At 39.8% G+C, this 27,716-nt stretch overlaps 2 protein-coding genes across 2 annotated transcripts in view; one reads left to right on the forward strand and one right to left on the reverse strand.

The window, feature by feature from the left end:
- Positions 1-27,716, forward strand: part of LOC107696669 (centrosomal protein of 89 kDa-like) — an 80,662-nt gene that overhangs the window by 35,964 nt on the left and 16,982 nt on the right. The window contains exon 17 of the mRNA XM_016497130.1: positions 2,247-2,336. Within this exon, the coding sequence (XP_016352616.1) occupies positions 2,247-2,336 (90 nt within the window). The remainder of the gene's footprint in view (positions 1-2,246; positions 2,337-27,716) is intronic.
- Positions 13,342-27,716, reverse strand: LOC107696720 (E3 ubiquitin-protein ligase RNF182-like). Its single transcript, XM_016497201.1, has 2 exons — positions 27,583-27,716; positions 13,342-14,701 (listed from the first exon to the last, which is right to left on the reverse strand). The coding sequence occupies exon 2, from the start codon at positions 14,685-14,687 to the stop codon at positions 13,914-13,916; it is 774 nt and encodes a 257-aa protein (XP_016352687.1). The 5' UTR covers positions 14,688-14,701; positions 27,583-27,716; the 3' UTR covers positions 13,342-13,913.

The following is a 27,716-nucleotide window of genomic DNA, read 5'->3' on the forward strand; positions in this document are numbered from 1 at the left end:
CCGAGTATGGTTCTCGGACCTGATTTCTCTCCTCGACGGCACTCCATGGGAGATTCCCGTCAGGAGAGATCTCCTCTTCACAGGCGGAGGGTATGATCTTTCACCCCCGCCCAGTGTTGTGGAAGCTGTGGGTGTGGCCCCTGAGGGGGCACAACTCATAGCCTCTGGTCTCCGAGGTTGTTGAGACCATCCTCCAATCTAGAGCTCCCTCAACGAGGAAACTGTACGCCCTGAAGTGGAGGCTCTTCACTTCATGGTGCGGAGACCGCCTGCTTGACCCAGTTAACTGCCCGATTGGTACAGTGCTGGAGTTCTTGCAGGCCCGTTTCTCCGCGGGGTTAACCCACTCCACCCTGAAGGTCTACGTGGCGGCTATAGCGGCCTACCACGCCCCTCTTGATGGTCACTCAGTGGGCAAGGACCCCCTGGTTACACGTTTCCTCCGCGGTGTGATGAGGCTGAGGCCTCAGGTACGATCTCGTGTCCCTCCTTGGGACCTCGCTGTGGTGTTAGAAGCTCTCTGTAGGCCTCCTTTTGAGCCTATCGAGGAGATATCAGATCGTCTTCTTACGTGAAAGGCTGTGTTTCTCTTTGCTATATCTTCTCTAAAGAGAGTTGGGGATCTGCAGGCCCTTTCTGTGGCCCCTTCCTATCTCGACTTTGCGCCCGGTCTGGCCAAAGCTTTTTTGTACCCTCGTGCGGGGTATGTCCCTAAGGTCCCCTCCTCTACACCACGGCCTGTCGTACTCCAGGCTTTTTATCCTCCTCCCTTCAGGGAGCCCGACCAGCAGAGGCTTAATTGTATGTGTCCAGTGCGAGCACTGGATGCATACGTCCACAGAGCTGCCCTGTGGAGAAAGGCGGACCAACTGCTTGTGTGCTATGGTCCCCCTAAGAGAGGTCATCCTGCTTCCAAGCAGACCCTCAGCCGGTGGATAGTGAATGCCATTACTGTTGCCTATGAGTCCTCTGATCTCCCCTCACCATTGGGGGTCAAGGCTCACTCAACAAGAAGTGTGGCGGCCTCCAAGGTCTTTCTGGCAGGTGTTCCTATGCAGGACATCTGCAACGCTGCGGGATGGTCTACGCCCCTCACATTCGTCAGGTTCTATGACCTAGATTTGCGAACCATTCCAGGCCCCTCTGTTCTCTTGCCATAGCTGTGCTCTTCCACACTAGGCAGGGATTTGCAAGTCTGGCGGCGTGGACATCTCGTTCCCCTAACGTTTTCCGACGCAGCTCGAGTTCCCGAAGGGGAACGTCCCAGGTTACGTATGTAACCATGGTTCCCCGAGGGAACGAGACGCTGCGTCGCAAGGCCATACTTCCGGCATCCCTACTAGAGCTTGCTTCACTCCTAGAAGCTAATGCCGGCTGCACCTCACGTGCTTTTAAAGCTTCCTGGTCATGACGTCACCCACCTCTGACTGATTACACATATGATTCAGAGCTTGGTATCGCTGAAGGCATTCCCCTAGCGTTTTCCGACGCAGCTTGAGTTCCCGAAGGGGAACTTGATTAGGTGTAGGACTAGTTTTCAGGGATAATCATTACCAGTTACATACGTAACCTGGGACGTTTTTTTTATTTTATTGAAAGTATTAAGAAAATGAAAGAATAATGGAATAATTAATGTTCTAGTTACCCATATGGAGGTACCTTATCATTGCACCTTTACCTATAAAAAAAGTGACTTAATAACAGTATACATGACAGAATGAAGTCACAGGCAGCAGATTAGTTGGGCCCTAATTACTGTTTTATGGAAGATTCACACTCTTCCACATCATAAATGCACAACTCCTCATACTTTATTTTAACTAAGCATGTTTTAACCGAGGACAGACCATATTCCCTGAATTCATCCGCCTTAAGAGTTTACATTCAAACCCTGCATCGAATCATTTCACACAGCAACTTTTGTGTTTGAGGCAGAGCCTTAAGCTTGGGGATTATGAAAGTTTCACACTCCTCTTTTTCCAAGCAGTGAGCCTCACTGCTGCTCGGGGAAATGTTTGTACTCAACAGAATGTTAGTACCCATGAGTCTAGTCAAACTTTTAAAGATTTGCTCTGCTGCTCTTGCTTTACTGTTTTCATACTTTTATCACAGTAACTGGCAACTCTCTCTCTTTCCTGGCTCTTGTCCCTAGAACTTAATTATGGCTCTCTTCAATGTCCCTCTTTTTCCTCAATCTGCCTCCCTGTAGCTGTGTAACCCTTCCTGTTCCCTTTCTCCATCCTCAGGCTTCAACTCTAGAGAAAGACAAGCAGGGCATCCTCACACGCATCATAGAAAGCACTGTCAGCCTGGGAAAACTTCAAGAAAAAGTAAAGGTGAGGCCTGCAGTTCACAAACTGCCAGGAAATGAGTTGAAAGGCTTTGCTTCCTTACAATGAGCTTCAGATTGTAGATTCTAGAAAAATGAAGAGAGCAGTGGTTCTTAACCACAGGGCCAGGGCACACTAAGGGGGGTCTCAGGAAACCTCCAAAGAGGCCTCAAGATGACTTAAAGTTATATCAAATAAAACAAAATAAGTATTAAAATAAGGCAAAACAACTAAATATGAAGACAACAACTCTTTTTAGTTTTTGAAGAATAAGGGATCAAACTGTTTTAAAACACCTAGATATAGTATACTTTTGGGCAGATAAAAGTAAAATGTAAAATCAGTAAAATTAAAGTAAAATTTAACTCAGTATCTGTACTTTGACTTGATTTTGATTTGAATTCATGTAAATTAAAATAAAATCTTTACCCTAATCCTAACTTCATGAGCATTTGTGTAATAAATGTACATTTACCTATAGTTCTACCAAGCTCTAAAATATTTTATTGGTTAGAAATTGTAAGTAAAAATATATATTTTTAAATCCTTATCCAGTAACAACTGGTGAAGTCATGGGGCCTTTGAATATTGTTGTGTATAGTGGGGCTTTTGGAGTCAAAATGGGTAAGAATCACTGAATGAGAAGATTCACAAACACAAAGACACACATATAGTACGCTCACAGGTTACACTTCATTTTAAGGTGACACAAAAAAGTACTGCGTAGTGTAAATTAACCACACATACTATAGGGTTATGGTTGGGGTTTGGTTTAGGTTTAGCTGCTTGTAATTACAGTATGCACCATTGGCTATTATTTCTATAGTATATGTAATTTGTACTGTAACTACGTCACCTTAAAGTAAAGTATTACCCACTCACACAGCAACCTTGAGGTATGTTTGTATGAAGAGCATGCTGAAGGGCAGGAGTTAGTTTTTAGCATTGATTGTTTTGCTTTAACATGCTTATGAATGATTCAACAAGGAGACAGAGCGAGTCTAAGACACACACACACACACACACACACACACACACACAGAGAATGTTGACATGCACACATACACACAGCCTACTTAAATGACCTTGCCCGTCTGACATATCCAATAAGAAGTCAATCCAGACACACAAGCCCCTCACACTCAGCAGGTCTATAATTAACATTTGACGGGTTATTTCAGTTGCAGAGTGAATGTTTCCCTCTCTCGTTTAACTGCGCTTCAGTTCAGATGCTGCCTGTGTCCATGTGGATTGACCTCTGTGTGATTAGACGGCACTGAATGAAAGTGTCAGTCTATATTTGTGATATTTCCCTTGAGTGAAATCCGCTACCTGTTTATTTCTACTGCAATGGACAAAACAGTCCAAAGTAATTTTTTAAGCCAAGGGTGAGTTTTATGCCATAGACATACAGATAGTACCTATGGTGACTGAGCTATATGGAGGCCCAGAGGTAATCAACATTTTATCAGCACTTTGTTTTGCAAATTTAGTGAAATTAGACTGTAAAATATGAGCTATACTGGTAGTAGGCAGAATAAGCAGACTAGCCAAAATGTGTAGTAAATAATCAAACAATGGTCAAGAGGATGTCCTTATAACTTTGTGAATAACAGGCATAAATCTATGAAGTTTTCTTTTTGAAGTTCTGCTTATGCTGGTTCTGTCTGGGTGTGGCCATACAGTATGTTATGGAGGGAAGAATTTAGTGCCACACTAAAGCTGTTTATGTATGCCGTTGATTTATGAGACTGCTTATGAATATTCTGTAAAGCGTTTTTCACTGGCAGCAAGTGGCGCGGCACAACTAGATTGTTCCCATTGTAATGAACAAAGCTCTTTACACTAAGCATGCTATGTTGTGTTGTTGATTACAATGCGATTGCTATAGTTTTGTTGTGTCATGGTGCACTGCTCGTTTACAATGTAGACCCAGTGTAACTCTAGCAGTTGAGAAGGAAACAGTGTGTGTGAGACCTTTGCATTCTAAACCAGAAAATAAATATATTTTTCTTTCTTTATTTCATTTTTTTTTTTTATCTTACTTCTGCAAATGAATGCCTGTCTGTTGGTGCTGTGATTGTTTGTGGACTGTTTTATTAGTTTTAAAGTCACTGTGCAGACCACTGAGCTGTGATATTGCATGGATTAGTTTATTTTCTGTACCACCGGCTGGTCTCATCACAGACGAACAGATTGACAGTCCTTTATATTATCCTCAATACAGTATTTGCATTGATTAATTTACATTTTCTCTGCTCACCTTCCTCTTTTAGCAAGTCGTATGCGTGAGAGGAGTGTGTTGTGAACGTCCTTTACTCTCTCATACATTAGGGTATGACACTGTATTTTAATGAGAAAATGTATGGAATATCAAAGGCTTTCTCTCACATGGTGTATGCGCATTTTACATACTTAACATTGGTTAAGAAAAGCCTTTGCATTAGGGATGCACGATATTATCGGAACGATATCGGGATCAGCTGATAATGTCTTAAAATGTAAAGAAAAATAAGATGAATAGCGCAAATGTGCTCAGGGTGTGCTAGCAATAAGATCACGTCAGCAGTGTGGTCATTCTTGAAACAAACTTTTGCCTGGTTATTAGATTCATTGTTTTAGATCGCTGCATTTAATTTGAGAATACAAGTACATAATGACGCATCCTTTGTGCTATAAGTGTCAACAGTCACTAGCGCTTGAAGTAACAGCAGCAACAGCCTCCCCTGGTGTCCTAATGCCCGTCCGGTAAGGAGTTTTAATTCCTTAGGGGGCACTGTTGGCCTAATTGTAATAAAATGAAAGTGAAATACACAAATAACATGAAGATTGCATTTCTGATTAAGTAAAGCAGTAATCAGTGTCATAAAATCACGAGTATGCTTTGGTTTAAAGGTCAGAAGCTATAGCTTACATAAATAAAAATCACACACATGACACTTGTAAATTAAAGGGGACATAACACACACAGTTTCGCTCAATGTCATGTTAATCTCGAATACTTATAGAGTAGTATTGCATCCTTCATATTTCCAAGGAGTTTTGTCATATTTATAAACAAAAGATACAGCTTTACAATTCCCTCTGAAAACAGCCAAGCTCCTGGAGGCGTGCCGTGGGCGGAGCTAAAGAGTCACGAGCACTTGTGCACCGACTGCTAACAAAACACAGTCTACTGCCGATGACGTTGATAGGCGTGCTCTCGCTCTGGTTTACGTGTGTGTGCGCTCTTCTGGGAGAAGTGCCCATACAAGGAATTACGCCTTTCATGATGTCATGAAGGGCCATGTTTGAAAAAAACTTTCCGAAACATACGAACCCAGAAGGAGTGTGTTTGGCACAGAAACTCTGTCTTGCGTCCAAATCAAATCAAACCAAGCCAAACCAATTTGTTTTCAAACGGATTATGAAATTTAAATACAATGAGCTCTAAAAGATTTTCAGAATTTTTACAACTCTTTTGCTCTCGACCATCTACCAATCTTAAATCTTCAAATAAAAGGTTACCACTGCATTTGTCTGGAAAAAAATGCAGTGATTGATTTATAGTTATTTTCAGCTTTCAGTGTGCTCTCATTATAAAAGAACTTCATTAATTGTTTATTTAATTCTAATAAGTAAAAATAATTTGTTTATAATCTCTGCACAGGATAGACTTGGTGCTGTTTAGAAACAAACGGAAATATAGTTTGTATCGGCATTGGCTATCGGCCAAAATGAGTTGAAAAATACAGACATATCGCATATCGGCAAAAATACAATATCGTGCATCCCTTTGTGGTTACTGACATAGTTGTTTTGGACCTTGTTTCAAATATGTGTAACAAAAAGAGGGTTTATAAGCTTCAAAAAGCACCAGAAATACCTTAAAAGTAGTCCATATGTCTAATGCTAATGCAGTAGCTACTTGAGGGAAGTAGTGAATCATTCTTTTTAGTCAAGTCTTTTCAGTGAATCATGTAATCTTGTTCTTAGAACTGTTCTGAAGGATTCATTCACAAATCCTGCGGTTCTTGAGTTCAGCTCAATGATCTGCTCACAGCAGTTATCAGACCACTGGAGGGTAAGATTATCAGTGAATAACAAGATAAATTTGAATCGGTTTCCCTTATGGCTTCAGAAGACTTATGCATGAGTCATGGACTACTTTTATGATAGAATTGTCATTTTTGGGTGAATTATCCCTCTAATAATTCAGTGTGTGTTTTTAGGACCCCATGATTCTCTGTCGCACTTCCTGCTTTCTTTTTTTTCTTCTTTATTTCCTCAGTCACATTTTCTGTCCCTTTTTTCCCACCCTTTCTTCTATTCCCCCTGTTGTGTTCTCTCCCTACTTTCCTCCACCCTCCACCCCCTCTCTTTTTCTCTCTATCTCTCCTCCACTCTCTCTGTTTGTCTCTCTCTCTCTTCATCCGTCTCCTGGTGGCTAATTAGAAAGAACAGATGCTAGACTCACGCAGAGTAAATACATGCACAAAATCACTAATCACTACCTCACAGAGAAGCACAAGATGGTAAAAGAAAGTGAGATCAAGCACGTAGAACACAAAACTTAAAAAAAATCACATTTTATACCAGACAAAAGCCGTATGTAAGCAAAGCAGCAACATAACTGCAACAGCAGCTGCTTTCACACTGACAGTGTTGTAGATCAAATCAAAACTTTGAGTATTTCTTTTAATTACAGCTGAAATGATTATTTATTTAGACTTAGACAAGGTCTTCAAGAAAACTAGCTATTTTTAAGGATAAAGTGCACACAGTTAAAATAAATAGCATGTCTCTACAGTTCAGTATCCTGAAAATTGTTCTTGAGTCTGTGTTTACAAGCATTTGTGTGAGACGACAGGGTACTGTGTGTGCTTGTCTGCGCAAGTGTTCATCGTCTGGTTCCTTCCCAAAGGGTCAGAATGGCATTCTCCTTACCCATCTGAACATTCTGTTTTGGCTCTAGACACACACACACACATGCACGCACACACACACACACACACACACACACACACACACACACACACACACACACAGGTTTGTTTTTGTGAAAAGTGGGGACATCCCATAGGCGTAATGGTTTTTATACTGTACAAACTGTGTATTCTATTGCCCTACACCAACCCTACCCCTAAACCTACCCCTCACAGGAAACTTTGTGCTATTTCAGATTTTCAATACACTCCATTCTGTGTGATTTATAAGCGTTTTGAAAAGTGGGGACATGGGGTAATGTCCTGAAAAGTCACCTTCTCCTTGTAATACCTATGTCATACCTTTGTCATTATACAAATTTATGTCCTCATTTGTCACAAAAACGCGCGCACACACACACACACTCACAGCAGGAGGTATACATGGTCATTCGTATATTATCTTGTGGTCCATATGGGCTCAGGCAATAGTAGTCAGCTGAGAAATATTTGCTTATTTATTTGCTATTGCATAAATCCTGCATAGTTATGATTTACCACATATGTCCTCCTAGAGTTTTCCTACATACCTCTGCACAGATGGCTGTATAATAGATGAACTGTAGGTGAGTTATGGGTCACCATGAGCAGGCCAAACTGCAGATTTTTCCTTATTTTCTGCACCATTGTTTGGGAAAAATCAGTTAAATTCAGATGGAGCCATCAGTGCAGCTGATGTCCCTTTACATCAGGGGTTCATAAATGTGTCAGTTGAACCCCTATGATGACCTAAAGTAATTATTTGAGGTAATATTTATTTATTTTTTAAATAATGTAATCCTTCAAAATATATTGAATTTTAAAACATCTTTGCAAGTTTACTGTGAAATGTACTACTATTTTTACTTTTATTACATTTCAATGAAACCCATTTTTTTATTGCTTTTATGGTGGCAAATATATTTATTTATAAAATACATATTCCACCTTGAATTAGCTGAATTACTTGCATTCTAGTGACCTATTTCAGCAGCAGAAGGGCTTTTCTGTTTCCAGCATGTGAGCTCTGTTCTGTGAACACAGACAAGTTCACATGCTTCCTTCATTCCATCCTGATGCAAGCTGTCTCTATAGTAACAGCAGGAACACTGGAGATTGGCTGATTTGAGTCTTCATGGCTCCTGAGAGCTCTGACAGTATTTGTGCGAAGCTACAGGCTGTTTTGCTACTTACTATATCTCATATGTATACAGGTGCATCTCAATAAATTAGAATGTCGTGGAAAAGTTCATTTATTTCAGTAATTCAACTCAAATTGTGAAACTCGTCTATTAAATAAATTCAATGCACACAGACTGAAGTAGTTTAAGTCTTTGGTTCTTTTAATTGTGATGATTTTGGCTCACATTTAACAAAAACCCACCAATTCACTATCTCAACAAATTAGAATATGGTGACATGCCAATCAGCTAATCAACTCAAAACACCTGCAAAGGTTTCCCGAGCCTTCAGAATGGTCTCTCAGTTTGGTTCAATAGGCTACACAATCATGGGGAAGACTGCTGATCTGACAGCAATTTAAACCTTTACAATATACTGGAAATTGAAGCCTTATACATAATCACAGAGAGGGAGAAAGAAGGGAAGAAGGAAAAAGAGAGAGAGGCTAACAGAGGGCCAGTTGCAGGCATTGTGTTCTTTAGGGTTATTTTTGAGTCTCTCGCTCTCTCCTGTGCTCTCAAGCTGAAGTGATGTGATAGATTGCATGAGATGGTGTGTGTGATCTTTTAAGAAAATAGAAGGGCTTCATGCATGGGCTGCGGAGAAGAAAAGTTTTTGTGTGGTAGTGTGTTCCAGCATATGAATGGCTGTAAGAGTAATTTATATTTTACTTATTCTGACTGCATCTTTTCAAGTGATGTCATCCAGTGATAACACTATTCAAACTTAAAATTAAGTGTAGCACTGTTTTCCGTTCGGGAAGAAGGACGAGGAAGTCAGGGGTGGCGAGTAAGGGGGTACGGCCGCCTCGCTGAAGGATGGCCTGCTTCAGATCATCGTAGGCCAGGAGGTTCGCAACAGGCAGCTGTTGGGCCGCCACCTGTGCTTCCCCAGTCAGCAGCGGGATCAGGCGCACCGGCCATTGGCTGCGCGCCCAGCCGCACGCCTCCGCTGTCCTCTCTAAGAGGTCCATGAAAGCCTCCAGATCATTCTGTGGACCCATCTTCATCAGCGGGCCGTGGGCGGGGTGAAGCCCGGCGAGTGACTTCACGAGCTCCGGAAGTGGCGTGGGCTGCGCTGGCTGCATGGCGGCGTGCCGGCTTCCTCGTCCCGGGTTTCGGCACCAGTGTAGCACTGTTTTCCGTTCGGGAAGAAGGCCTAGGAAGTCAGGGGTGGCGAGTAGACCTTTTATTGGTCGTCACAAACAACATATAACAACGAGTGCGCTTCTTGGGTTTCCCAGTCAGGTGTCGCACACTCTCCTGTCTCTCTCCCACTCCCAGGTCGGCGGCCGCTTATCTCTCGTCTCCCCGCCAATCACTGGAATTGCAAACAGGTGTTAATCATTATTCACTTGACCTCCTTATCACCGCTCGTCTCCAAACCCGCTCTCCCGCTGCAGCCTTTCGCCTTCCCCCGCCCCCCTCGCCACATACTCCCACCGCCCGACTCAGGCCGGGGCGCCATCCGGCCTGCAGCCCCTCCCCCCCCATTTCCATACTATACACATGCTGTCGACAGGGAAATGGCTTTTTGTTATGCAGGCAAGAATGTGTGTATTCTCAATTCTCATTAGTAATGGTATGTATGATCTGCTGGATCCAGACATTTCCCTTTGAGCAGGAATTTTAAATGGATTTAGGTATTCACGGGAACTCTCATTGAATCCCCTCACACACCTACTGCTTTGCAATTAACATTCACAATGTTTTTGAAGCATAATCATTGCTGTTATTTTGTGTTAAAGATATTCAAAGCCTGTGGAACTCACTGTCCTAATAGTCCACATTTTAGAGGAATGTTTTTAAGCAAGACAATGAATATGCATTTCTTTTCTGCAACAAAAACCCTGATTTTTTATGATTCTGTCTGGATTCCATGCTTGCCTAAGTTACCCAACCATGACTTTAAGAGCCCAAAACAAATTAGCTGACTTCATAAATAAGGCAAGGCTTTTTTTCTCTCTCTCACTCTTCTACCAGATATACAGTGGGTACGGAAAGTATTCAGACCCCCTTAAATTTTTCACTCTTTGTTATATTGCAGCCATTTGCTAAAATCATTTAAGTTATTTTTTTTTCCTCATTAATGTACACACAGCACCCCATATTGACAGAAAAACACAGAATCGTTGACATTTTCCATCTTCATCAGCGGGACGTGGGCGATGGAGGGGGCTGCTGCTGGGGCGGCCTCCCGGCCAAGCAAGCTCCGGAGGACCCGCCGGTCCTCATCCTGCGCCTGGACCAACAGCCGGAACCGATCCTCCTGCTCCAGCTTGAGGTCCATCAGCGCCTGGTGTTGGGTTTGGTGAAGCCCGGCGAGTGACTTCACGGGCTCCGCAAGTGGTGTGGGCTGCGCTGGCTGCATGGCGGCGTGCCGGCTTCCTCGTCCCGGGTTTCGGCACCAGTGTAGCACTGTTTTCCGTTCGGGAAGAAGGCCTAGGAAGTCAGGGGTGGCGAGTAGACCTTTTATTGGTCGTCACAAACAACATATAACAACGTGTGCCCTTCTTGGGTTTCCCAGTCAGGTGTCGCACACTCTCCTGTCTCTCTTCCCACTCCCAGGTCGGCGGCTGCTTATCTCTCGTCTCCCCGCCAATCACTGGAATTGCAAACAGGTGTTAATCATTATTCACTTGACCTCCTTATCACCGCTCGTCTCCAAACTCGCTCTCCCGCTGCAGCCTTTCGCCTTCCCCCGCCCCCCTCGCCACATTAAGTTTTTTAGGTATTGCTTACAAAACGTAAAAATAATTTTAAATTAATAGGTAATTTAAATATTGTAAAAAATATATTTTATTTATTATTTGATACAGTTTATTATACAATACTAATTACTTTATAATATTAATTAAATGATATACTGTGTGTATATATATATATATATATATATATATAAAACACATTTCAAACCATATAAACCACAAAACCCCCAATAATCATCACCACTTTTTATCCCATCAGCGACTGCCCTGGTGGTCAGTAATGAACTTATACAGCTTTTCACAAGGCACCTCATGAAGTTAGTTTGTAACAGAATGACAAGCTCAATAAACCATATCATTCTGTTTCACTGCTCCAAAATCTAAACACGTGCAATTATGCGAAACACTTGCAAAGCGTGGAGTTCCTTTCTGAGCACAGTCAGAAACTGTGCCGGGTGATTTGTCTCGAAAATATAGCAATTTGCAGAGCTTGTGATGTGAAAAAGCTTGATGAATTTAACCTGACATGTGGATAGAGGAACATTGTCACACTTGTTGTCTGTCTGTATTGTCAAAGGGAGAATGTGTCTGACTCTCTTTGCAATTCACAGAGGCCCATGATGACGTGCGGTCAGACAGTTTTACGGGCATTAGCCCAGATCTGTAGACACATCCACCTTGTGTAAATTAGGCTGCTTAGTGGGGCTTAGCTCACCTCCTTTTACAGCTTTAACACACACACACACACACACGTTTTCACTGACACCCCTCACTCCATTGCCACTAATTAAGATTTCAGATTCAGATTTGACTGTACTAGAGGAGCACTGTGACTAAGACCTCATGTGCTGCTTGCATGTGTGTATATTGAGTGGGACAAATAGAGCCGTATCTACTAAAAAACATCAGTTCAAGCAGATTCCAAAACATAAATATTTTTAAAGCAGGGACAAGAAAGGATTCATAAAGAACAAGAACTTGTTAATTGGGTGGATGGTTGAATTAATGATAGAGATCAGGAGGTGGGTGAAAAAGAAGAGGGAACAAGTCTGTGAAAAGGAGGGATGTGAAAGTTCCTACAAGAGGAAAGAATATAGTGTGTAAATTATTCACAGGTTATTAAAATTCATGCGGCACATTTGCCTGAAACGGCAGAAAAAAAGATGCTGAATATTTGATTGTGTGTATAAATACAGTCCTAAATGGAATTTTGTGACGATGAGGGCTGTTTTTAGATTACACGCTTAGCTGTCCTTCCCTGATTGTTGAATTACGTTTAGAGAATGTGGTGTGCTGTGATTAGGACGTGGTCTGATGCTTGATTGCTCAGAAATGTGTTCTCATGACTGAGTTCAATTAAATTGTTGTTAAACCAACCATAGTGCAGATTTTCTTATTGTTTGCAATGTATTGCATAAGCATGTACAAACGCTGGAATTATTCATTGCCAGCAGAGAGCTTGGAAACAGTGCCAGTTTTGATTAAGCACAAACCCAAGGTGCTGTGTATTGTTCTAGTATTGACTGACTAAGATGCGTGTGTCAAAATCTGTCTCTAGCTCAAGTTCAGAATGATGAATGGCTCTCATTGGATCTCAAGGTGAAGGCCTCTTAAAGAACCTGAAGAAACACCGGGCTTGAAGGATTGCAGAGACGCTGTGCTTGTTGGAGTCAATGTTACCTTTAAAGATATGGATTTTAGATAAAGTTTAAGGCTTAGGTGAAGACTCAGAGCAAAGGTTATATCGAAACACCTATGGATAAGCAAAAAGAGCATGGATTTTGATGAGATTTTTCTCTGACTACATCACCTCAACTGTAGCTGTGAGATTCACAGTCATGCAGAAAATGGCACTCTCTTCAAATGCTCCTAGCTGTAGGCCAAGTATCATTGAGTTTAGATAACATCTTCCACTCATCTCGTGCAATAGCACATGTTTTCCCCGTCCTTCCCTGCACTCTAGCACATGCAGTGGTATATGGACTGAATTCCAGGAGCGTTTTCATTGTGTCAGCTCAGCCATGAAGTATAGGAGACCATTTCAATTTGTTTTACTACATCAGATCTCAATGGGACATTTTCACATTCTGATGTCAGTGAGAGAGAATGAAAAACTGTAGTGTGTCATTGGTTACAGTTATGATTTCCATAGATGGACAGAACAACAACATGGGTCAAATCTCTTTATTTAAAGGCCCCTTCTTACATCAGTGGTTACCTACCTCTTTACTTTGTAATACCTACAGTAGAAGTCTTTAACCAGACAGACTGGTCCAGACTTAACCTGTAACAGTGCTGCTCATGGAGCCTTTTCATTGAGAATCAGGGCATGCAGTTTATTTCACAGCGATGAAAATCAACCACAATAAAACTTTATTCTTTATGGCCCATCCGCTCTGCCTGGCTGTACACACAAAGTCCATCCACTCCGCTTTGATAAACTCCCACTCGTGCATCATCATCTGCTCTGCATGGAGAACATTTCTAAGGTCAGCTTTTTTACTTCAGAAGGAGCTGGAAGGGTATGTGCATAAACTGTGTTAAGCTAATAGTGTTTCCTCCAGACTGACCTTCCTCTTTAATGCTTGACCCGTCCTCTTATCACAGCTGCTTGTACACATCCCTTCATAGCAAGATGGTACAAATTGCATTTGATTTGCAGCGAGGAGATTCAGATGCCTAAAGCTTATTTTTATCTCTGTATGGTGAGATGATGTAGCCTATGATTTTCACTGGCCTGTTTTGTACCAGTCAACCCCTGTTGGAGCAGTCGCACATGCCCTGGCACAGACACTGGCAGAAGCCGTAGACCAGACAGACTGTGAGACTGGACGGCACAAGACTCACGCACACAATCCCCAGAGTCACTCTCTGGATCACCAGCAAGTAGATGCCAAGTGGCAGCGAACCGAAATAGAAAAAGCCCAGTAGCCACACCAAGACTCGCGGCACGTGATTGCAGAACTTGGACAATGCGTCTTGGTCCACTGCTCCACTGTTAGATGCTACGGAGACTGAGTCCAGACTGTGGTCGCTGTAGTAGTCAGAGCTGGCGTTTTGACTGGGTGAGCGCTGCTGGTCCCGCTGCACCTCCATGATGGTGATGACCAGGCAGTTGGAGGAGTCATGGGATGGACTCTCGTTGGAGGACAGGCTCTTGGGCGTCAGCACTACCTCCTTACTGTGGTCCGAACTCCAGGACTTGTCCCGCACGGCCAGACGGGACATGATGTTTGAGTCGTCTGGCAACCCGGCCACTTCATACTCGCTGACCTGTGTCTCGTGGCGGCAGAAAGGGCAGCTGATGGAGCTGGCGCCGTCCCCCATGTCCAGGATCTTATTGAGGCATCTGGCACACACGCGATGCAGGCAGTCCAGAATCTTGGGCTTGCGGCTGTGTGCATTGTAGCGCTGGTAGCAGATTTTGCACTCCAACTCATCGTTGGTGGTGCTGTTGAGGCTGGTGTTAGTATTGGCGCTGGCATTAGCGGAGCTCTCCTCCGGGCCAGCCTGAGCACAGCTCATCGTGGCTTCATGCTCTGGGGAAACAAGAAAAGGATGTTAGCACAGAATACGACATCATGCACAGTTACAGTGATACAGTATAAGATTACAGTGATTTTTAAAGTTTTTTTCTCAAGAAGTAAGGGGTAAGATTAAATTTTTTGTTTGACAGAAGATTTCAGTAAATCACATCCATTTATTAAATCACATCTATTTATTACATTTATTGAGTGCCTATGCTTTCTGTGAGATTTATTATTTATTATATCTGAATAATTTTAAGGGTAATTGTTTGTAATCGAAACATAGTGATCTGTTTATTGTTGTAGATGCATAAATTTGCTTAGATTTGTACTATAACAAATATTGTTTCCAGTGGCATGTTGTTGCTGGTGTTTTCTAATGTAATTATTATCTAATGTAATAATACCACAATTCATAATCATTTGATTTTTTTTAAAGTATAGTAACTAATTTATCAAAATGCATACATTTTTATAGAATATTTAATTTAGACTTTGGTCATCAATTACTCCTTTTTCGGAAAAAAAAAAATCATAAACAGTGAAAATCATATGTATTTTAGACTTTTTTGCAGGTTTTACTTCAGGTAGGTCATCATCTTACCCCTATTCATAATTAAATTTTGTCCTAAAAAATTGGGTTGACCAATAGTGATAGGAAGTTCAGATCATTTTGATCAGATCTGACTCTCTCGTTCGATCTCGTTCATCAAAATGAACAAATCTTTATTCAAATCATTTTGTTCATTTAAGTTGTTATAAATGTTGTACTTTTAACGGCCAAATTGTAACAGTGAATGCAGTTTTTAAGGGGTCAGTCTGCCCCAATCTCAGCTTGTTAAGTGTCCCTCAAATTTGATAATAGTTTACTGGATTTTCTCATTATGAATCTATGAATATTAGATTATTTTTTGTCAGGATAAAACATTTTATCCACCATTTATATCAAGCTGAAATAGGCTGTCATTAAGAATGAATGACATTATGACAACAGTAAACAAATCTATGGGTTTAGTCACTGTAGGTGATTTCATACAGGAAGAGGTTCCTACAGTGTGTTATGCAATCATGCATTAGTGCATTGTTAGTGTGACTGTAATATACTAACACCCATGCTATTAAGTCTTCATAGGAAGCTTCCTACTGTGCCGCATGGGTGTTTTCAATGTCTCATTCAGTCTGCAAATCTCCAAAGGCCTAATTAGGCCGCTTTGTTAATCGCTGTTTGTGAAATTAATTACGGAAAGAAATGTGGGATCGATGTGGCGATTTTGCGTCATTGTCTTGGGGAGCCAACTGTTTTTGTTTCCTTAATGTTACCCAGCCATTGTTATACTGAAGGAAGAAACGCCAATTGTTGGAGGAATTAAATAGTGGCCCTTTGGGCAAAAGAGCATGCTCCTCCAGCATACAAACCTCTCTCTATTATTAATGACAACAATGCCTGTGCATAATTGTATTTCTGAGAGGTATTTCTTTGTTTTGCTTTGCTGGATAGAAAAATAGCCAGCAGAGGGTCTCAATAGAAGCCCAATAAAGAAACATGATTGCAGGCTGTTTAGGGTTCAGACTGTATTTGCAGAGCCTTTTCTAGATCACAGATTAACAGACTCACTGTTTCCAGTCCCTGTTCAAATGGTATCATCCATTTTTCAGATGCATATCAGTGTGATTAAAAAAAAACATTCAACATTTGCTGGAAATGAGTGTGAATGAGAGTGGCAAGCATTGATTGATGTAGTAATGGTAATGTACTGCAGCATTTGTGACTCCAATGTGTATTGGGGCATGAAAGCTTTTCTTTTTTTCTCTCTCTCTGTTCTTCTTTCCCTCATTCCCTTTTTCCTGACAGTAATGACATATGGTGTTTTAACATGCTTTTCAGAGGACAGATGTGCTCTGAGTTTTCTTACATCTTACATTTCAAATCTAATATAAGAAGCTAATTTGTAGTTTAAATGGACAAAACCAATTTTGTCATTGTAATTGTATCTCACAAAAAGCATTGAAATGGGGACCTAATGAATGTCATGGATTATAAATTATAAATGTTACATAGGCCATTTTATATCACCCAGGAGAGTAGTATGTTGACGTGTACTTGGCGCAACAATCTTCCTGGAAAAATCTGTTAGTAGAAGGATGAGTAAGCACATAATTCATCTACAGTCGAGTGTTTTTCTATTATTGTTGGAATACTCTCTCAACAGACAGAGATTCTGCAATGACAAACATCTGAAAAGACATAGGCTAATATTTAATGCATCTCTGTGCTACATAAATACAGCACTACTATGCAAAGTGAGCAGACGCAGACACCGTTTTGAGAAATGTATTTGAATATTTCCTCGGATACATAAGCCTTACACCTTTAGAGAGGTTTTAACATTAACAGTGGACTCTGTTTATGATTTAGCATATTGTTCTTTCAACTTCACGGAAACATTAACCCTACAGAACATTTCTGAGCTGCTCTTGAGGTGAGGTGATTTCATGTTCCCTTATAATTATTTGTGAGACTGCTGTGAACCTGACTGCAGGTTTCCTGTTCTCCTTAACTAACTGTGCAATCTAGTTAGTAAACAGGAACATGTCGCAGTCCAGACTGCCGAGTTCACAAATAAATAAAATGGTCTTTTGTTATTGCTGAGTCCCACTGGATATTAAAGCTTGTACTCACACAATGAAGCAGACACAGGCGCTGCGGTTTTGTCAGCACGCATAGGGAACACCGTTTAATTCTTTTATTGCTGTGTGCTTGAGCTGCTTGAGTGATGTCACATATGCGTATAACAACCAGCCCATTCCAACCTACTCTACAATTCAAACGCTAGGGGTCAATTTATGACCAAGCAGTTGGAGGAGTCATGAGACAATTATTTGATCAGGAATACAGTAAAAACAGCAATATTGTGTAATATTATTTTTCTATTTTAATGTATTTTAAAATGTAATTTATTTATATGATGCAAAGCTGGATTTTTTTAGGAACCATTACTCCAGTAGAGTTATTGTTATCAATACTAAAAAAAAATATTTTTCACAATTCTTTGATGAATAGGAAGTTCAAAGGACAGCATTTCTGCAAACTGTAAAAGGCAGTTTTAACAAGAAGGACATTTATCGTGCTTATGGCCACTGAAAAGCCAGTTGTCTACTACTTGCTAAATGGCAGCCCTAACTTCATGTTTTAACCTGCTTGACAGACTACAACTCTTCCTTCCCACCAAATGCTGTTGTGACGTATCCCGATCAATTTTTGGGTGAACTATCCCTTTAAGATAAAATAAAGCCCTTGAGTCACTCTCACACACTGCTTATTGCTTAAACACTTAGCATCTCTAGTAATCATACTCCAGGAGATGTGCAGTGTGTGAATCAAAGCTCCTTATTGGAAAGATGTCAGCAAGAGTTCTTTACGTCACATATAGCAACACACACAGTTCATTAAGTCGTTTTCAAGTGCAATCACTTAGACTTCTTAAATTTAGCCGCCTCATTCATCTCGCTCTCCAGAGACCTGAGATTCCAAAGTCAATTCAATTATTTAGACCATCTTGTAATATGTAAGATACAAGGTGCAGAGAGAGGGAGAGAAGACTGTGAGTGCTTATCTGTTTTAACAATAAAGGCAATGCTATTTAAAGCTCTGTTCAATCATTTATAGATGATGATTATGAATACCTTATGAATAGTGAGCTACAAAACGAAGCTCACTGGATGTTGGGATCTGCTCTTAAGGCACATGCGGATTTGTTAATATTTCATTACTCAGGGCTGTGGTTTGAAACCCTGCATGACCAATCCTTTATTTCTGAAGCCAGACTCACACAAATTCTCATACTGTGCAAAAATGATTAAAACTAAACTAAACTTCTGTATTAGGCTATATTAGAAGCTAAGTTGACTATGAATATCTTGAGTCTGGCATTGAGTGGATTAAACCAAAGAGGGTGGTGGCTCTGTCTACCCCTAAACCAAATAAATCCTCATTTTCAGCCAAGTTCGTTTTCTCAATAAACCAGACTGAGCTCATCATCTCATAACTGTGACATTCAATATGATAATTCTTTTTACTAATAATATAATGCTGCATCATTGTGTATTGAATGTGATAATTTACCTCATTAGGTTGGACAGCAAATCTTATAAACAGGCAGTAATGTCTATGTAACATCTTTAATTCTTGTACTTTCGGGGTAGGGATTCAGAGCACAGGAAATAACAGTCTGCTGCTTTTCAATCACTTATAGAAAAGTGGGACAAATTAAGAAATACCTCAGTGACAGACATTCAATGCTCTCTTTCATTCAAGCTATTCATACAACTCTTTATTGATCTCTGAAAGTGATTACTGAGATAAAAAATCGTTACATCACAAATTTACATGGTCTCTTCTTATAATCATGTGTCATATTACAGATGTTTTAACTGTGTATCAGGCTCAGGCTGCACATACACACTCTCTTGTGCTGTATCTTCAGCTTGAACAGCATTGAGAAATTGTTTCTCGCTTGCACTGTCCAATTTTTGCTACTTACTGTCATCTTAAAGAGTATGAGACTGAATTCATTTTGCAGCGAGGTCTGCGCAGTTATAGGAAATCTGAAATGCTTTGTAGTCCAATAACATGTTTGTCTCTGTGGAGAGATTACAAGGGAATGAAGGAATGGGGATGAACATAGAGTGAACTGAGCATTTCAAAAGACAGTGGAAGTGTATTTTGTTGGGCCCTTTTCAAAAGCAGATTGCAGGTCTGTGCTGCTAATCTATTCTGCCAGTTAAAATAATTGGATCTGCACAGTATGTCAGGCCATTTGATTAGGACCACGTCATTATTCCTGTACTCTGAGAACGAGAGAATGAAATGTATTTGCCACCGCTGTGACACAATCTTCATATGCACACAGGTAAACATTTGTTCCTGCATTTGTTCAGCTTCTGTCAAGAGGTTAAATGTTTCTTTTTGTGCCTGAGGATGAATGCATGTTATGTGGATTGCATATATGCATGTGTATGCATTCATGTTTATGTGTAAAGTAAATTAATTCATAGTTGTGCCATCATTGTGTTGGCATACTTGTTTAATTTAATTTTGTTATTTCTAGTGAATCAAAAGCACAAGTGTCAACCAGTGTAGTTCATTTCCCAAATGAATGACTCTAATGAGTTGGTTCTTTTTAGTGATTCAGACACATTAACTCAGTAGTTACTGACTTGTTGTTCAGTGCTTAGTTAAAGATGCACATTATCTGTTTTGTCAATAGTTATGAATGACATATGACATATGTTTTTTTTTATTTATTATTGTTGTTTAATATATAGTTAAGGCCAATTATTGGATTGTATTTGTGCCACCTCTGAAAAAAGGTGAAAGATTTCGTCATTTGGCAATAGAATTCCTATTTTTTTCCCAAATGTCTATTATGTAAAAGTGCAAAATAAAACCATTAAATAACTGAAAAATTACAATGAATCAGAACCAGAATAGTTAAATACTGTATAATTCCCATCACTACTCAACAAACAGAAAAAGAAGGTTGAATGTATTTCCTGAAGGTGTAAAGCTATCTTTCGCTTCCTAAATGACGTGTGATCCCTGCAGTTGCATTAACAGTGTGTTCTCTTACTGTGTGGGTTTGTTTTTGTTTAGCAGCTTATCAACCTGTTTACCTGTATTTCTACCTGTCAGTTATACATGTGTTATATCAGCCTGTCAGAGAGCAGATGCATCTGGGGGTTTGGTGCTTTTGTTAAGGTATGTATTAAAGACATGTTGAATCTATCAAGCCTCAGGGTTTTAGTACATTAAAGATTACTCACTAACACCTTTAGGATTGGTATTATCTAGAGGACTGAAACTCAGTCTGTCTGAGAGTATTAATTCAGGTCTATATTTCTGTAATCTTCCAACAGTACATATCTAATACATACCAGGTCTCCATGATCTCATAGACAACCTTAGTGACAGTGCTTTGGGTGTAGAAGTCTTCATCCTCCTGACTCAAACAGGGCAGGCAGAGTGAAGATGCCATAGATCACGTATCCACTTTGTTTGTAAGTAACAAGTCCCTAAGGGAAGTAGCTGCTGTGTAATGTGTGTGTGTTGTTTGTAGCAGCCCTATCTCAAAAGTCCATAAGCAGGGCCCTTGGCTTCAAAGATGCTTTTGTAACCAGGATTTGAGGAAAAAAGGCTCTGTAGGTTTGGTGTCTAAATGGAAGCTATGTGGGAGATGGGGAATAGATCGAGAGAACGAGTGAAATTTATTTATTTCGATTTTCTACTGAAATTAGGGTAATTTGCAGTTCACAGCTGAGCTGAAGAGAAGCACACCTGAAAGAAGCCAATAATAGCTGCATAGAACACTGACAAACACATATGCACATCCACATTTTTGATTCTCAGACCTTAGGACATATTATAAATGCAGCCTACCGTTCATCACTCTTTTGCTATTATCTTTCAACTTTCATTTGAAAGAAAACCTCAGTGTTCATCTCTGCATTCTTCAGTAAATTGACCTCAGCCTGCCCCACTTTTCCCTCTGGAATATGTGTGGATTCTTTCAAAAGCACAATTTAGTTTGATTACTTTAGTCACTTAGACTGTCTTAACCTCCTACCACATGTCAGGGACCTCAGTCACAGCAGCCTTCACATTAGGGATCTCACCTGACACATCTGATGCTGATCTACACTTCTTACAACACTTCATTTACTGCATTGGCTTCCATGCTCACAATGATTAATCTCCACGTTTCAAGTACTGAATGGTGTTTACATCCATTCTGTGATTATTAGATAAACTACCATTTAGAGTTTGGGGTTAGTGTTTTTTTTTAATTTTTTTTTTTAAGTAACAGTATAGACATTTAAAATCTTATAAAAGATTTCTATTTCAAATAAATTCTGTTCTTTTGAGCTTTCTATTCCTCAAAGAGCGAAGCTAGAAAATTGTATCACATAAATATTAAGCAGCACAATTGTTTTCAGCAAATAAGAATAAGAAAATATAGCTGCAAGCAGCGATTACCGGGGTTCAAGCACTTAAGGCATTTAAGCACATAAGGATAAAGACATTGTGTTAACACGGCTGTAACTACCTAAATTAATGATTTTTTTTTAAAAAAGCATTTTTTGTCAAATCCAGGTAATTTACCACAGAAATATGATGATTTTTAACATTTATGAATGTTATAGCGCCACCTATGGTCAAATTTCCATTAAATGTTGCACACTTGTTTAGAATCATATGGTGCATATGCTCACCTAGTTTCATGAAGTTTTGAGGTTTTGTTTAGGATTTATAGGCGTTTGGGTATAATTGGCCATGTCCCTTTTAAAAGTGACCCTTTTGTAGCTTACCAAAGTGTAAAGTTTAATATTTATTTTTTTTTGATAATTATGGATCTAGAGGGTCCAGAGAATTGTACTGCAGTGGTTTTGAGATTGAGCTAAAAACCTAGGACTAGTTCGCAAAAGTAACCTTTTTTTCTTTTTTAAATTATATTCAATATTTAATCAACAATGTGATTGACAGCTGTGTTCCTAGAGACAAAGTTGTTCAGAATGAGAGGATCTATCATATGATATGAAGATCTAGTGTATGTGTGAATATATGACCTTTATTTTACAATTTAAGGTAATTTTCTATTGAAATATTGTTTTTGAGGCCTTTTTAACTATTATAGCGCCACCTATGGTCCGATCTCCATGAAACTTTGCATGCTTATTATGAGTCCTCTGAGAAGTCTTAGAGAGTCCAGAGAATATTACTGCAGTGGTTTGATCGAGATTGAGAGAAAAAACTAGGACTAGTTCGCAAAAGTAGGTTTTTAACATATTTGTGAATATTTAATGAACGATTTGATTGACAGCATTAGTCCCAGAGGCAAAGTTGTTCAGAATGGGGAGATCTATCATATGATATGAAGATCTAGTGTTTGTGTGAATATATGAACATGTTCTACAATTTGAGGTCATTTTCTATAGAAATATTGTGTTTTTGAGGCCTTTTTAACTGTTATAGCACCACCTAGAGTCCGATCTCCATTAAACTTTGAATGCTTGTTGAGAGTCATCTGACACATGTTTTCACCAAGTTTCATAAGTTTTGAGTAACCAGGCAACCAAAGGACAAAATTCAACATTTTTTTTGATAATTATTGATATAGAGAGTCCAGAGAATTGCGCTGCAGTGGTTTGATCGAGATTGAGCAAAAAACCTAGAACTAGTTTGCAAAAGTAGGTTTTTAACATAATTGAGAATATTTAAAGGTGCAGTAGGAGATCTTGGAAAATGCTAACTTTAGCCTGATAGCACTGAAAGCGAACGTCCCACCCTCCCTGCAATCGCCGTTCAAAGCCACGCCCCCTGAATGCATATATGCTCACAGACCAGAATACCAGAGACAACATTACTACAATAGGCTACATCAGCGGTTCCCAATTCCAGTCCTCGCACTGGATGTGAAGACGTGTGTGTGTGAGTGTGATGTGTGTGAAGACGCTGCGCAGCGCAAATCCGTGAATGAATGTTTCCCCTGCTCAGAGAGTAGGGAGAAATGAACACTGTGTAGGGATCATATCGATCGGAACACAGTTCATGCACGTAGCTCACTTCTAACGAGCTGGTTATCTGAATCGGGTGTATTAACTAAGCGAGACATGCAAAATATGCAGAGCTGGGGGGCGCGAGGACAGGAATTGGGAACTGCTGGGCTACATCATGTGTCATTCACCGGTGAGAAAACTTTAAAAGTACTACAATACCAGGAAGGAAGATCGGGTTGTTGATGTTTGTCTGCCATTCTCGCTCTGTCTGCACAGCGTGTGTGAATGCGCTGATGACGTATCCTGTCTGCGCGAACTGGGTGCGCAGAGGTATGTTAATACATACATTGACAGGCAGGTAGGAAAGCCAATTAAAACTCTCGGACCGAGCGTTTTGATTGGACGAACATTTCTTGGTCCTACGCCTTCCACAGAATATATAAATACAGATAAATACATTTAGACCACTTAACTTAATGTTGCTATCGTGATGTGTAGAGACTTTCAACCAGCATAACAAAAAAAATTGTGTGGATGTGTGAAGCACCACGTGATTACAGAGCCATAAAACTCGTTAGCACCATCTAGTGGCCGATTTCTTTCAAAATTCTTACAGACCTTTAGGGCCATGAGTCGAACATGCCCACCGAGTTTCGTTCCGATCGACCTCCGTTAACCAAATAGGTGCTTAAATTTGTTTGGCCAATGGCGGACATGTTTTTTGAGATAAGCGAATGTCCTCATAGACACTTGTGCCACTTTGGACAAAGACACAAAGACACAATTTTCAAGTCAATCGGACCAACGGTTGCGCAGTTATAGTTGTTTTTATGTTTTTTCCACCTTATCACCAAGTGGCAGAGCTGCGTTTTTTTTTTTGTTTTTTTTTACCAAAGATTGAGCTCATACACATGTGTACCGAGTTTGGTGAAGATATCTCATTCCGTTCAAGAGTTATGGCTACATTTAGCAATTGGCTAACATTAGCATAGAACATTTTTGCGTACTGTTGCGCGTGAAAATCGAAATTTCAACTTTGTTTTATAATTATTGATATTCACTCTCCAGAGAATATTTCTGCAGTGGTTTGGTTCCGATCAGGCGAAAAACCTAGGACTAGTTTGCAAAAGTAGGTTTTGGACATAACTCAATTTTGCGGAAAAACCAGACTTCATAGAACAAATCCGCTGATAGCAGTTTTGTTTGTTGTGACCCAAGGATTACAACGATGTAAAGATAAATTAGTCTTCGATAAACGGTGTATGAGCTAGGGCCAAAAATGTCTGAAATTTATTTTTTTTGCGCTGTAACGCCCCCTTTAGTCCGATTGGGGCGACTCTTTGGATCTGAGTAGCAAGCAATACTACTACGATCTAACCAAGTTTCAGCTCTCTAGGCCTTACGGTTTGGGCTGCACAATCAGTTTTATCGGAGAAGAATAATAATAAAAAAAAAAATCCTTACAATTACAATAGGGTTTCAGCACTATGTGCTTGAACCCCTAATAATAAGAAATGTTTTTTGTGCACCACATCAGCATATTAGAATGTTTTCTGAAGCATCATGCGACACTGAGGATTCAGCTTTGCCATTTAAGAGATAAATTACATTTTAAAATATATTAAAATAGAAAACTATTTTCAATTGTAATATTTCACAACATTGTTTACTGTATTTTTGATTAAATAAACCAAAAAAACGTATATACTTGATATAAAATATATATATTCTGTTATTTTCTAAAATATATATTGTGTATTATATATAATAACAGAATGGTAAAACACTTTCTGTTTGTTGTGTTTACAAATCCATTAAAAATCTATAAAGGAAATTCTATCAAAATTAATAGAGGTGCTAAATGTCATGTTTCAGTTGAGCTTTGGACTGACGGGTGGCATTCAGGTGGAAAGCAGCAGTGAGACTGCAGTGAACATGAGCCTTAATGAAAACTTTTCCAACATCAGGAGTCTCCAGGTTACGATGGAGTAGTTCATTGAGTCATACTACACCGACGTCTCTACCTTTGTTGTCCATACTAACATGAACAAGCCTAATCAAAGAGGTTTAACTCACAACTTCCACACTTGTCTTCTTCATTAAAAACCACCAATTTACCAGTACAAACAGTTTTGTCAATTAGAAATGTTTACTGCCTTTACTTAAAAGAGCTGAAATATCAGTTGTGAAACTTAAACAAGCTGTAAAAGCAACCCAGAAGCTTAGTCATCTGAAAAGAGACTACAAACCAAAGTCTTATACATTTCTTTTCGTATTCAGAAATATACTATATAATATAATATAGTTTTTAATTTTATTATTACATCATTTTCAGAACTACACAGATACAGGACACATTCATTCTAGAGAGCGCTAAGGAGACGGAGAGCAAATGATTGCAACAGGACACTGACATGCTCTTTAAAAATAACTATTTAAAATACACAACACATTGGAAAATGTGACTCCAAGAGAACTCCCTTCAAGCCAGTCATGACGAAAATAGTGCGCCTGCTTATTATGATAATCGCAGTAATCTGCAGGGGGCATAAAAAGATGACCTTTGAGGTGTTTTGAGGTCATTTTCTCCTTAAGAATAAAAAAGTTCTTCTTAAATCTGACCCCTGGTTGAATTACAGTTGACAGGCCAAACTTCCCAAGGGATTCCATACATTGTTTAGCCTCATTCTGACCACTGCCTAAAAGAATCTGGCCTTGAGTAGGGCCTTTTCATTTTGACAACACTAGTTTTGGCATAAAATGCCTTAGGAGCTCTTAGTAAGAAGTTTTGTATGGAAAAGCTCCATTATGGACAGCAGAGTGCAAAAGAGAATACAAAACACTAAAGACAGAAAAACTTAAAAACAGAAGTCAAATATCCAAACTGCAAATGGATGATGACAATTACAATGGTAAGAATTTCATGGCTAAATCGGTATAGCAACACCTGCTATCACAAGCTCAATTGAATATATCACAATGATATAAATAAAATGATATCACAAACTGAAATCACATTAGCAGATCCCCACTGCAGTCCACCTCATTTCACTGAAATCACTTCATGTTGCCACATTTGTTTGCAATATTAGTTCCAGTTCTCCTTAATGGTTTTGTGGTTTGTCTGGTGGCTGCTCAGATATTCTTTGAAATGATCAAGACAACTCTAATATCTCACTGAGGTTTTGGAAGAAGAGAAAGGGAACAGACAACCAGAGATAGTCTGAATTGCTGTAATTGAATGCTCACACACATGCACTGAAAGAGCAGTTGACTGAGGTATGTTTGTGTGGAGTGTTATTGATCGATGTGTGAGGGAAAGCTTGGACCTACGTGTTCTTAAACCCCACAGAAGACAGTCAAACCTCTTTCTCTTCCAAATACACACACACATAATCTCTCTCCAGTCCACACATGCTAATTCTCTGCTTGAAGCAGATATGATAACACAGGGGGTCAGTTGAAGAAACACATATGTTTTTACATTTACGTATATGTGGAAATTTTCTTCCTTGTTATTATTAGATGATCATTTGTGAATTCCTCCCTCTGGGTTTTGATCTCTGAAGGAAATCACATTTGTGCCTAACATCAGTTACCAAGGAGCATAACTCTCAGCATCCACTCATCTGTCGCTCTATTTCTTTCCCATTTATTGCCCTTCTATCAATTTTCTTTCCTCTCCTTGTTTTTCTTCGCGCTTAATTTCTTCTCAGAGGTCCATCTCATATCCTTCCTGGTGTCATATACTGTATTTATGATGGGCATTTATGGGCTGAGCATATCTGACTACTCACGTTTACTCATGTGGCTGTAATTGTCTTATTGCCCTCTGCTATATGAAGATGAGTTACATCAACAGTCTGCCTCTTCCTGGAAACCACAGGAGCTGCGCGAATGTGTATGTTTGTTTATCTAAATGACTCACATCTGTTTTAGCAGCAGACAAGCCAACATATGTTCCTCTCCATAACGCATCTGCCCTGAGTCTACGGTTCAGCATATCACTGCAGATCTCTGCTTCATTTATCTACATTAACTGTGTTTCCTTTCTCCTGTTTTATTCTTAATTGTGTGTGTGCACACAGGTTCATTTTTCATCCACAAGGTTGGAAAAGCTTGGGTAAATTATTCCCTCATAAAGGTTTTACGATCTGAAGTATTAAACCGTAAATTCACACCTTCTTCATTGCTTCAGTATTCTTCCCTTTCCTCTGCGCTCTTCTCTTGCTTGGTAATAATAGTTTCAGTCACTTTTCCTGCATTGGTTAGACTTGATCTAATCCAGACATGAACATGTCTCCACACATAATAGCTATCTTTTTCTTTTTTTGTCTTACCGTGCTGTGTGGTGTCTTTCTCTGGCTCCTCCAGGGTTGTTTGAGTTATTTTGCTTTCCTTTGATTCTTTTTTTTGTTTAAGTGATACTCCACCGTTCTTCGGTGCTCTCCAGCGCAACTGTTTTCATATCTCT

This window comes from Sinocyclocheilus anshuiensis, unplaced genomic scaffold (assembly GCF_001515605.1).
Source record: "Sinocyclocheilus anshuiensis isolate Anshui unplaced genomic scaffold, SAMN03320099.WGS_v1.1 scaffold354, whole genome shotgun sequence".
In the NCBI taxonomy this organism is placed as follows: Eukaryota; Metazoa; Chordata; class Actinopteri; order Cypriniformes; family Cyprinidae; genus Sinocyclocheilus; species Sinocyclocheilus anshuiensis.